The sequence below is a fragment of the Rhinichthys klamathensis genome, unplaced genomic scaffold (assembly GCF_029890125.1).
Source record: "Rhinichthys klamathensis goyatoka isolate OS25496 unplaced genomic scaffold, OSU_Roscu_1.1 h1tg000485l_1, whole genome shotgun sequence".
Classification (NCBI taxonomy): domain Eukaryota; kingdom Metazoa; phylum Chordata; class Actinopteri; order Cypriniformes; family Leuciscidae; genus Rhinichthys; species Rhinichthys klamathensis.
Genome location: NW_026606972.1, coordinates 1,103,100 through 1,115,907, shown reverse-complemented (window position 1 = coordinate 1,115,907; position 12,808 = coordinate 1,103,100). Strand labels below are relative to the sequence as shown.

The following is a 12,808-nucleotide window of genomic DNA, read 5'->3' as shown; positions in this document are numbered from 1 at the left end:
TTCAAAGGTATCAAATATTTAGATTACAGAAGAATAAAAAATGTAATCTGAATTTTTGTTGTTGGTGAAAATTGCTCAACGTAAAACAATCACACTCATTTTTTCTCAGATGACGAGAGAGAGCAGCTTCTGAGTGTGTGTCATGACTTTAGCACTATTGAGTGTGTTACTTGCCCCCGGTCTCCCCCTACTGTAAGCTAAATGATGAATAGTACATGTGCATCTTCATGGCCGTCCTCATCTCATACAGGTGCAGGAGGTTGCAGAGCATTTTTGGCCCCTGTGGGGGATAAGGACATATTTCCAGTTCCACAAGCCCCTGTTTTACAACTCTTGAGTTGTAGTGACAGATGGTGAATGTTGTCCTTGGGCTCTCTGCCCCAGAATGGAGCCATGGTCAAATGAAACCGAGCCAAAGAAGCTGAGAATATTACTGTCAGAGATGTGAACTATAAATTGGCTGCAGTTTTTGTACAGTAGGACTGGCACTTGCTCTGAAATGATTATTATTAAATCGAGTGCTAGTTGCGCTCAATAACATAATCTTAATTAAATCTTTATAGTAGGTGAGCTGAAACCACAAAGTCAAGAGTTCAAGATGAGAGCTAGAGAAAAATGTATTTAACTTCTTGTGTAATGCCGAACTAACTTACGGCTAGTTCAAGTCAATCTACAAATGATGTACACAAGTACCACAGCTATTAAAGAGATAGTTCATCTTAAAATGAACATTCAGTCATCATTTACTCACCCTCATGTTGTTCCGAAACTACATTACTTTATTTCATCTGTGGAGCACAAAGGAAGATGTTTTGAAGAATGTTCACGCTGCTCTTTTTCCTTGTAATGAAAGTAAATGGAGACCAACATCTATCGATCTCTAAAAAGGATAAAAACAGTCTTTATCTGTATTTCATGGATGTAAGATAGACCGTACAATTCTTTGAGTTTGTTTGTGTGGATTTTCTCTCAACAAATCCAAAGCTCATGCCCACTCACTTGCACGTTTAATGAGACACTGTTGTGTCCTCTAGAGAGAAAGATCATTATTTCTCCTCCCTAGCTTTCCTTCACTACACATATTACACGTTACCTTTGACAACCATTTTCATTCTCCACGGGTTTCAGCAGCTCTGGCCACATTCAGCACACTGACCCTGAGGAAATAAAGCTGTGGAGCTACTGATGTGCCTCTGGCCTCATTAACTTAACAGGACAGGACTGCCTATCTGAGCTAAGGTTCATTCAAAACCGCAATGTTCTCAAGTTTATGAATGTCAGTTCTGCGTGTGGTGGTTCAAAATGGAGACCCCTCTCTTGTGTTGGTTCTTTTGTTAGTCCAATATGCACTACCGTTCAAAAGTAATTTTTTTAATTAAATTTGAAAGGGAAATGAAGAGAAGTGTACATTCATGTTTACACAGTTTCCAAGTGAGTGCAAAGGGAACACATTTAACCTTATAAACATCAGTACTATTACTTACTACTAATAATATGGTTCATTAAAATCAAGTGATCATTAAAAGTCTCATCATGTTTGTGCTTATGCAAAAAAAATTATTGTACATTGCCTCAGATATAATAACTAATATAAAACAGTAAAACAATTCTGTGTAGTTTTTGCACAATATGTTGGTATCTTATCGGTTATTTAAAAACTTTATCCAACTGTTTCATGCTCTGCACTGAGTGAATATTTATCTTTTGGAGTGTTTTAGATGTTTCTGTAAATTTGTCTGTCAGTACCTCAACTCCTCCGTACACTATCTGAACTCATCCTTGTCCTCTTTCTCTCCTACTCAGGAACAATTCACAGCCATGAGGGACCTGTACATGAAGAACGGCCAGGGCTTTGCACTAGTATACTCCATAACAGCACAGTCCACCTTCAACGACCTGCAGGACTTGAGAGAACAGATTCTGCGGGTCAAAGACACTGATGATGTGAGTCTCCTCTTAATCTTCAAGAACTCCATCATGTTCACAGACCCTCAGTGTCTGCTGCCCTATACCTTTAGCTTTCAGCTTAGCCTGTCGTCAGCACCAGTATCTCCTTTTTCACACCCACCCTCAGCCCTTATGCTTGCCTTTGTCAATAAGGGTGACCTTTCAGCTGTGAAGAGCCTTTGTTGACATAACGACTGGGTTTTTCCCTTCTTGTCCACCTCTCTCTGTTTGATAGTTGTGGTTGGGCAACCATACCGTTTAGTAGCTGAACTTACTTATAAATGTTTATTTTGATCGTTTTTTGGTTTATCGTGTTTTCACATGCAGAAAAATATTCTGGTTGCTAGTTTGCTTTGTTGTTTGTAATGTTATTTGTGGGCTTTGTAAATGGCCACTTTTTTAAATATTCCAGGAAAAAAAAAACTCCTGATCCTCATGTCTGTGTGTCTATAAGTTTTGTAACTCCTCGTCTTTGGTCATTTTAGACAAAAAAAAAAAAAAACTGTCCCAAAATTTTGTTAAATATTGTTGAAACAAAATATTGTACATTCATTTAATAAAATAATTATGCTCTTGTCTCTTCCAACCGCAGAGGATTACATCTGTGACTCCTAAGTGAGGAATACTAGAGGGCTAAAATATTTAATAGTTTGACCTTTTTCTGACAATGCAAGGTAAATTCAGTTTCTATGATGATATGTGGTGCGACTCCCCCAAAAACCTAATGCATTTTTTAATCATATCATGAACATCATGAATCATATCAATCATCAATACATGCATGAAAATGACTTAAAATCAACAACTTCTATTGAAAACGACTGATTTGCGGTTGTTTTGACACTGCAAATAACTATGTGTGAAATTCCCTTAAGATATTGTTTCTTTTGTCACAAAATCCAACTAGGCTTGGGTTGAATTGCGGCCAACTTTGTTGAGCGTGGGAGGAAATGAATCCCAGTGAAAGGTGTGTGTGTGTGTGCGTGTGTGTGTGTGTGTGTGTGTGTAGGAACTCATTCTAAACGGTTTCTGAGAAAGATGATAGTGTGATGACCACAGTTGACCTGCACTATTTCTGTCCACTTCCTCAGCTCAGCTGATTTAACACAGGACGTTTCAGTTATTTACACGGCTAGCTGCTTTGGTTGTAGCGTTTACGCAATATGTCCGTTTCCGTGTTCCTTTGAAAGTATCGGCCGAAAATGAATGCAAATGCTGTGTCTCATAGTTTCACTTCTGCTAGGATATTTGGACTGCGTTTCGTTTGAAAAGATGAGAGTTGTGTGGGATTTTTAGCTGCTTTTGTGGTGTTAAATGCAAATATGATTGCATCTAGAGCTTCGAAATGACCAAAGGGGTTTCTTCTATCTCTTCTTTTTACCTTTTTTGTGGCTTTTTCAACAGCTGTAGCAAACTCTTTCCCCTCAAGAATGATTTCTGCTAATGTAGCAACGCCTGTTTCTGCTAATGTCTCTAAATAGCTCCCTAGATGGAAAAACTAATAGAGAAGCATTTGTACATCAGGAAATCATGACTGTATGCACTTCTATTTTAACTATTGTTTTTTTTATTTCTTTTCCTAATCTAATAAACTACTTTATTACTTCTCAGTGGTGTGCTGAAAATGCTAATTAATTGTCCCTGCTTCTCAAATGCACAATGCCTTTATTTGTTCTTCTAATCCCTTAACCATTGAATTACAGTATTATCTTATTTCTGTAAACTCAGTCGAAGCGTTTCCTTTCAGGTGCCGATGATCCTGGTGGGTAATAAGTGTGATCTGGAAGACGAGAGGGTGGTCGGGAAAGAACAGGGCCAGAATCTCGCCCGCCAGTGGAACAGCTGTGCTTTCCTGGAGTCCTCTGCAAAGTCCAAGATTAACGTCAACGAGGTGAGCGTGATTTGATGGAAACGATCAAGGCATCTCTTTACCTATTATGCTCCAAAAAGTCAAATTGCTCCCGTTAAAGAAGTTTTTACAATACATTCCAATATTTATTTCTGAGGATACATGGCTACTTTTGAATTGCCATCAATGGGCAATGTTTTTTAATGGTGTAGTTACAGCATCTACCAGCAGGGGCACTTTTTTATACTAAAAATGTAATGTACAATTTTTTTTTGTACAATCAAATGAACTTACCTTTGTGTATACCTTTAAAATAATTTAATTAAATATATTTTTTTTACTTAATTTCAAATGAAATTCTTTTTTAATAAAAAAAAAAATGAAATGAAACATTTATTTTGCACAGTATTTTATATTTTACTTTATGAACTAAGACCTATAACCTAAAGTTTTTGTTTTTGAACCACAGATATTTTTTCATACGGTTTTTGCGAAATCCTCATATATAAGCTATTCCATTATTCCATATATATATATAAACATACATATAGCTGTCATATTCATTGATATATACGATTCATTTATATATATGTATATATTATATAGATATATAAATGAATATTATATATCAATTAATATGACAGCTATATGTATGTATATATATATATATGTATATGTATAAGTATATATGCATGTATGTATGTAAATGTGTGCAGTATATGTATACACACACACACACAATATATGTATGTACACCTACATAGGCTGTGTATGGGCATGATTTTTCCCCAGTCTTTTCAGTTCAGGTCAGGCTTGAGTTGTCTTCTGTCATGCCTGTGCTGGCGTCACCATGGAGCTGCTCTTCTCTGCTGGGGTCTCAGAAGAGTGTCATTGTCAGCTAGTGATATCTCTCCATGAACGCGTAGTCACACATTAGCAAAACAGGCAGTCAGCTGCGGCAGTCAGACACAAAACACCCTTTTGTGAGCAGCACGACTCTGCCTACATGACACAGTGCTGCTTTGAGTTCAGTCAGTTAGAAAGTCCAGTTGGTTATAGCAGTTTGACTGTGCTTGCTTGGTTCTCCTTACACGCTGAGTTATATGAAACCCATGTGCTGAGCTGGAGTATGTCTTGTAGTTTATGAGGGGTTACTGCAGGGCAGAAGGTGATGATTTGAGGTCTTCGCCTTTTTTTAATGGCGCTTTGGCATTGCTTCAGGATTATTCATTTACTCATGTCAAAGCGCAGACCTGCGTCATCATCATTAAAGTCTCAGACTCTCCTGTAAGCGAAATCCAGATACCAAGCTTATTGAGCTCTCAATAAGATAATGAGGAACTTCAGTTGAGAGAGACCAGTCAAAGTGATTCATTACTTTCAGTTAACACAGCCGGAGTGCTTTTTTTTTCTCACATTCTTACATGTTTCTTTGCAGTCTCATGTTCCAACAGGCACTTTTTGTTCATTTTTGAAGCCCAAAGGTACTAAAAATCCACTAATAATCATTATGTAATTTCATGACAGTAGGAAATTGTCAATATTTGTCAATATTTTAGTGTAAAATAACTGAATATGCATTAAGCATTTAATTATTAAGACAGCAATAATCCAATATCTTATATATGAGTATTTTGCAATTAATGTTAAGAAAATAGATCATGGTAACAAATTATTTTTAGTCATAAACTTCAATATAAAATACTGTGCAAATAATTTGTGCTGTCAAATCAATTAGTCGCATCTAACATAAAAGTTTTTGTTTATATTATATATATATGTGTGTGTGTGTGTGTGTGTGTGTGTGTGTGTGTGTGTGTGTGTGTGTGTGTGTGTGTGTGTGTGTGTGTGTGTGTGTGTGTGTGTGTGTGTGTGTGTGTGTGTGTGTGTGTGTTATACATCTATTAATCGATTTTACAGCACTAGTTTAATGTATTATTTTTTTGTTTAAAAGTTTGTTCATTTGTACAAGTGGCATAGAGTGTCGACATTTAGTATATTTTTTTCTGTATTTGGCACTTTCCGTTGTTCAACAACAGTTGATTCTGTTTAAAACTATTTTCAGTAGCAAAATATATTTTCAACACAAAGTCAAAGTTGTGTAAGTGACTTTGAAAAGTTGATCTTCATGGACAAAGCAATGCAAAAAGCTAATTGAACAGGACATGACAGGATTAGACAGGAAATTTGGTGCTGGCGGGGCTTTCTCTCTCGCTTGGAATTGTTGCTATGGTCAAATCTTTTCATTTATCCACTTTCCATTCAATAAATGAAGAGGGAAAAGCCATTATTGATTTGATGGGGTTCAGGCAAGCCCATTTGCTCTGTTAATCGGCGCAAGTTTGCTACTTTGTGCTGATTTCCAAAACCTTTTAGTAAGGTGCATCCTGTAGTTCTGCATCTGTTTATCTCGCATATCTGAGATCATCTGTTGTTCCGTATATCGAAGCATGGATTATGAGCTTATCCTTCTCCATTCACATCCCAAATCTGCTTCTATACACAACACATGGTGGCAGAGACTTTACTACAAATCCTGCTGTATTGCCGGTGTTGTTTAACATGTTTCTGTCTGCTACGGTAGTTTATCTCTGGTCATTGCGTAAAAGCTGCAGATGTTGTGTGGAACTGATTGATGATGCAGGAGCTGTTTTGTCTCCTCTGGGAGCTGAACATCTGTGAGGGGAAGTGTCCACTCCTCTGAATGAGTGATTTCTCTCTGTTTCGGTCTAGAGCTGTAGTACTTGTCCCAGTTTGGGAGCCAAGTAGACACATTTCATTTGTTTGTAAAAGCCACATTTTAAAAACACCACCCGAATATGCTTTGCATTAAGAGCTGGGAGCTTGGTTTTATATTTTCGCTGTAAATGTGATCTTATTGCCAAAAAAGAGACAACATATGGTTTTCACATACTGTATCATTAGACATGCAAATAAAATAATGAGTATGATGTAGTATAACTCTGTAATGTGACATATTTATGAGTGAAACAGGATATTCAAAGAGATAAAATGCAGGATAGACGTTGATTTTATCCATCCATCGGGAATTTATTAAAAAAGTGGATCGCTGGATCATGGTTTCACAGGTGGTTGTAGAGGGGTTGAGTGTCGTCAACCAAAAACGTATTTTTGTTTAGTTCTATTTTCATTTCATTTAGTTGTTCTGTTTTTTTTGTTTTTTTTAGATTCTTTTTTATTATTATTTTTTTCGTTTTATTTGTTGTGTGTTTTTGTTTGGTTTCTTGGTTTGGGGTTGTTTTTTTGTTGTTTTTTATTTTATTCTATAATTATTTAATTAAATAAGTAAAAATCACTTAAAAGAATAGCGAATATCTGTAAATGTATGTTGACTCTATACAGTTCTGGAGCAAAAGTGACACTTTGAACCACAACACTAACATTAAAAGTACAGGTTGACTATCAGAGGTCTAGACTGTCATCATGAAAAATGGGTCTTGTCTTTTCTGAGATTTGGCCTCTTTACAAACACATCCAATCTGACAGCACATTGATGAGTTCACTGAGAAATGTTTTCTCTCTCTCTGCAGATCTTCTATGACCTGGTTCGGCAAATCAACAGGAAAACTCCAGTACCTGGAAAGGCACGCAAAAAGTCCACCTGCCAGCTTCTCTAATATACAGCTGTTCTTTTGCTCTGAGCCAGGTAGGATCTCAACTATCATTGGCTGAGCAAAAATGATTGACAGCTCAGCACAATCAATGCTCTAAAGCCCCTTTTTATAGAAACCATAGAAATCAGGTTATATTTAGATCCAAAAGTGATTACACTTCTTTCTTTTTTTTTTTCTTCCTGCAGGTCTGATTTACTGCTGTGTCTTTCAGCAGTGCCAGCATTCCGACGTTACTAAAACCTAACATCGAATGGACTTTCCTATGTGGTGATGCCCCTTTAACAAACCAACCAACCAACCAACCAACAACCAACCAACAACCAACCAATGGAATCAAGGCTACAGTACCATGACAGTTTTTTGCACATAGATAACCATCATCACTCTCCAATGTCGCGAGAAAGAGATTTTTACATATAAATATATAAATATATATTCTAACTGTATGCAACTGAATAAAAAAATTAAATGAGTAAATGAATACAGAGCTAGACAAAAAGAATTTAAAAAATACAGAGCCTATACACGCAGTGTTATCGCTAACGGAGACAGCCACCGTTGTAAATGTAAGGAGGGAATGTCTAACCAGGCTGTGCACGTTGCCATGGCAATTACAATGATATTTATAAGCACCACTATTTTAGCCAGAGAGGAGGGGAAGTCCAAAGAGCTCCTATATAAACCATTCTTACAGCTAACTTTCACTCCTTGATTTTGTTTTGTTTTTTTATTTGTTTGTAACTGTTGTTGTTGTTGTTGTTTTTTTGCTTTTATTCTAAACATGATTTCCTTATCATCTGCCTTTTTTTCTCTTTTATAAAATTACTAGATTTTTTGCTCTATGCAGATGTTATATTCGCAACAGCTATTGAGTTTTACCTTAGGAAAAACCTGTGGATACAGTGATGTACATGTAAAAAGTTCAAAAATATAATTTTTTTCTGTCACTATCATTGTCCTTAGCCTCAGATGTTGCCTTCAAATATGTGTTAAGTCTTTTTTCCTCTTTATTTCCCATGAAGATTCCCTCTAAACTTCATTTCCGTGATCTTAGGTCCATCTCATTGGCCATGCCGGCTTTCTTTGTTTTGTTTACAAGGAAACTTTGTACAGCAGGCTTTTTTTTTTTTTTTTTTAAAAGGGGGTATTCAAAATAAAGGGTTTGAAAATTTCATTTTTTAGTACCACCCATATCTGTCAGAAGCTCATCTTTTGGGTGGTTTCATAATAAGTAGTCAAATCCCTCTTGACAAAGCTGATCCTGATCAAATGTAGGACATGTACACAGTTTATATTTGAAAGAATTGGGGGTTTTCATACACAGGAACAACAAACTGTCACTCTCGATACTCAAACTTCGCCCCCTTCCCCTTGCTTGCTGATGCATCTGGTGTAAACCGAGGATATGAAAACCAAATATTGGATCCTGTCAGTAAAGAGTGAGGAAAAGATGTCTGTTAGTGACTGTTTCGACTTTGTAATAATTTGACGTTTTCTGTCTTCGTTACTGTTGGATTAACTGAATGTGGGGGTGTGGGAACTTTGTGTTAAGCGAGAAAAAAATGGGAATAATTGATTAAAAAAAAATTAAAAGAATTAGTTGTGCATCAAGTGCAATCATAAAGAATGTTGTAGCATTAAATACTTGTCTCTTTAAACATCAAAGCGACAGGGTGCAGCATGCCGTATGTACACACAATGAATTGTTTATGAGTGCTTTGAGGATTTGCACTGTGTAAAGTGAAGAACACGACTCATAGGGAGTGTCCGAGCAGCAGCGGACAAAGGTCAACATTACGAGTCGTGTGTTGTTCTGATTACTGCGAGCAAATGCCTGGATGCTGTTTAGGTTTTGAGGGAAAATTGGGGGTTGGGGGGGGGATGGGGGGACCTTTGGATTGAGACAGAGGCACAGTATTTCAACTGCAACATCATCTGCTTCTGATGGGTGGCGGGTGGAGGGAGGTAAGGGTGGGTGGATGGCCAAGTGTCAACTTAAAAGCCTTAATTAAAAGTGGTGCAATTTTGTATAACCGAGCATCTGTAGTTTAATAAATTGGATTGCCATGCAAGGGCTCACAAGAAGCCAGTTTTTGCCGGTTGAATGTTTTGTGTATTGTTTAAGCATTTTCTGTCAGTCCAATAAAAAATAAAAAAAACGAAAGCATTTAACGTACTCTCTACCATGACACGTTTGCTGCAAAGGTATTATTATGATTATGATATATATATTATTGAGATTTAATCATTTAAAAAAAGGAAGTCGGTTGCTTTGCATTAAGCATGAACTGAAAGGAAATTCAGGATGACAGGTATTTTTTAATTTCCCAGGAATATAATGGATGGGTTTTTGGCCGTATGGTTTCTGCAGATGAAAAATATTGGTCTTGCACTCCAGTGCTTGCCTTTATCCACTGATGATACATTCAGCCGTCTGCTGTCTAACTGGTGATTTTTCAAACCATGTATCACTTCAGAATACACCATCATTTAGTAGCAATATAGGCTGCCGCTACAGTATCATATTATATAAATATATTAGTAACATATCCTATGTGTGTGTATATATATTATATATGTGTATATTATATATGTATATTGTGTGTGTGTGAGAGAGAATTGTTACTTTATATATGAATTATTAATTTCCCGAAACAGCAGAAACCTACATCTAATGGTAACATAGGCCAATATAATTTCAGGCAATTGTTTTGGCCAACAGATCTGTAATGATCAACAGAATCACTAAACAAACAAACAAACAAACATTTACATGTGTGACAACTTGCCCCGACCTGATGTGCCTTTGTGACGACTTCTCCCCATGACACCTAGCAACAGTCTCATTTTTGTGTAAATACATTTAAAATATATTCATATGTTTACTATTTTATATATGCAGGGATTATCACGACATTAACACAGATTATGACATCCAGTACACTAGGTGACGCTGTGCTTTTGTCGTTTGCCGGACTAAACGGGATACGAACAGAAGAAAAATCCACACATGGCATATGTGGGAAACACGAGAGTGCTACAGAAGTATTTTGGTTTTCTAAATGTTAATATTGTCTGATAAAATCATGATATCGCAGGAATACTGTATAGTTCGTGTGACGCATGTGCGCGTTGTCTTCCTGTGACGCTCCAAAACAAGAGTAATGTGCATTTGACCTCCGCAGTAAGAGTGCATTCTGAAACATACATGTTGAATTTCATTTGAACAAACAAGTTTTTATCATGAATCTCAGCGTGACTCTCAGGTGTTGTAGTAAAGTTCGTCTGTTTCGGAATAAGGCGACTGTCTACCTTTGCAGAAAACTGTCAGATGTCCCCATCTCATCTGATGGAACTCAGTCCAGCTCTGGTGAGGAGAAGCCCAGGAGAACCCGCAGAGTTCCGGGGAGCGCGTCTGTCATTCTGTTCCCCGGACAGGGCAGTCAGTTCGTCGGTATGGGAAAGGGACTGTTGAAGTATGGAAATGTCAAAGAAATGTTTGCTGTCGCTCAGAAGGTGCTTGGTTATGACCTGCTGTCACTCTGCTTGAATGGACCCGAGAAAGATCTGATGAAGACTGTTCATTGCCAGCCAGCTGTGTTTGTCTGCTCACTGGCGGCTGTGGAAAGACTGAACCATGAAAATCCTGCAGTAAGTTATTCGCAATAACAGAATAGTTATGACGGGACAGCTCATCTATTAGTATTGGCAGTGCTGTGCATGTATAATTAATATACGAGCATGTGGTCAGTACTAATGTAAAACCCATTGACCCCCTTTATAGGCTATTGAGAGCTGTGTGACTGCTGCAGGTTTTAGTGTTGGTGAATTTGCGGCTTTGGTCTTCTCTGGTGCAATGAACTTTGCTGAAGGTAAAACTCACCCTTACGTTTATAAAAACATACAAAATTAGCTATTTGAAAAGTAGTCTTCCTTTTCTTAAGGCATAATATCAGGTAACACTTTATTTTGATGGTCTCTTTTGAACATTCTGTTGTTGACTATAAGTAACTTTGCAACTCCATGTCAACTAACTCTCATTAGAGTATTAGAAGACTGTCTGCCTAAAATCTGCTAACTCTTTATTTTGATGGTCCCTCAACATACTGTACATTCTACTGACTATAAGTAACTTTGTAACTACATGTCAACTTATTCTAACCCTACCAGTCTACTAATACTCTACTAACACTAATGAGAGTTAGTAGACATGTAGGTGCGAAGTTACTTATAGTCAACAGAATGTGTTAAAGGTGTTCACTTTTTTATTTTGATTTGGCAGTAAAATATGACCTAGAGCCCTGGACATGTTATTAACAATTTTTCAGGAGATTCACACACATTTATTTGATCAAAATGCCCTGTTCTGTGCTCACAGCTTTGTTTGCAGTAAAGGTGAGGGCAGAAGCAATGCAGAAGGCCTCCGACCAAGTACCTAGTGGCATGTTGTCTGTGATTGGCCGACCTCAGGCCAACTACAAATACACCTGCGTCCAAGCTAGGGAGCACTGTTTGTCTCTTGGTATCCAAGAGCCTGTGTGTGCCATTGCCAACTACCTTTTTCCAGATGGGAGAGTAATAGCTGGCCACAAAGAGGTAAGATTCATCATTTGGAATAAATGCAAAAAGACCAATACACTAAGACCAGAAATGTGTTTTCCAAAAACCTAATTGTTAAGCCTTTCCATGCTTTTAACAGACATTCTCTCACACAGGCTTTGGATTTCCTTCAAAGACATTCCAGAGAGCTGAAATTCATGAGAACGAGACTACTGCCGGTTAGCGGGGCCTTTCACACGCCACTGATGGAGCCGGCGGTCGAGCCTCTGAGAGACGTCCTTAGACAGATAGAGGTACGGCGGCCCGAGATCTCCGTGCACTCCAATGTGGACGGCAAGCGGTACATGCATGACAAGCACGTACGGAATCAGCTGGCCAAACAGCTGGTGTCTCCGGTGAAATGGGAGCAGACGCTGCATGAGATTTATGAAAGATCCCAGGGGCAGGAGTTTCCTCACACCTATGAGGTGGGACCTGGTAGACATTTGGGTTCAACGCTACAGAAGTGCAATATGAAGGCCTTTAAGAACTATACGCATGTAGATGTTACACTGACAGAGGATTGATCAGTGGTTGTGCAGTCAATCTGTTGTCTTTTTGCTGATAAATACAAAGAAACGATACACTTTGTTTTCTTTTTTAAAACTTTTATTGCGCTTGATGGCTTGGAAAGTCCAGCTTCCTTTAATAATGCAGAAATGCTTTTAGAGGAAGAGGTAACAATTCATTGGCCCAATTATCCAGCAATAGACCCAATACACACACACAAAACATGTTTAACTTGCGAAAACCTGCACATATATGTACGTACGTATAT

At 37.7% G+C, this 12,808-nt stretch overlaps 2 protein-coding genes across 2 annotated transcripts in view; both read left to right on the top strand.

Moving 5' to 3' along the window:
* Window positions 1-9,607, top strand: part of rap1b (RAP1B, member of RAS oncogene family) — a 58,771-nt gene extending 49,164 nt beyond the window's left edge. Inside the window, exons 5-8 of the mRNA XM_056237240.1 lie at window positions 1,804-1,944; window positions 3,695-3,838; window positions 7,348-7,463; window positions 7,617-9,607. Of these exons, the coding sequence (XP_056093215.1) occupies window positions 1,804-1,944; window positions 3,695-3,838; window positions 7,348-7,434 (372 nt within the window). The 3' untranslated portion in view covers window positions 7,435-7,463; window positions 7,617-9,607. The remainder of the gene's footprint in view (window positions 1-1,803; window positions 1,945-3,694; window positions 3,839-7,347; window positions 7,464-7,616) is intronic.
* An 827-nt stretch (window positions 9,608-10,434) lies between these two features.
* On the top strand, window positions 10,435-12,614 carry mcat (malonyl CoA:ACP acyltransferase (mitochondrial)). The gene is made up of 4 exons (XM_056237290.1): window positions 10,435-11,082; window positions 11,216-11,303; window positions 11,810-12,027; window positions 12,147-12,614. Exons 1-4 carry the CDS (start codon window positions 10,675-10,677, stop codon window positions 12,555-12,557), a joined length of 1,125 nt encoding a protein of 374 aa, XP_056093265.1. The 5' UTR covers window positions 10,435-10,674; the 3' UTR covers window positions 12,558-12,614.
* The last annotated feature ends 194 nt before the right edge of the window (window positions 12,615-12,808 follow it).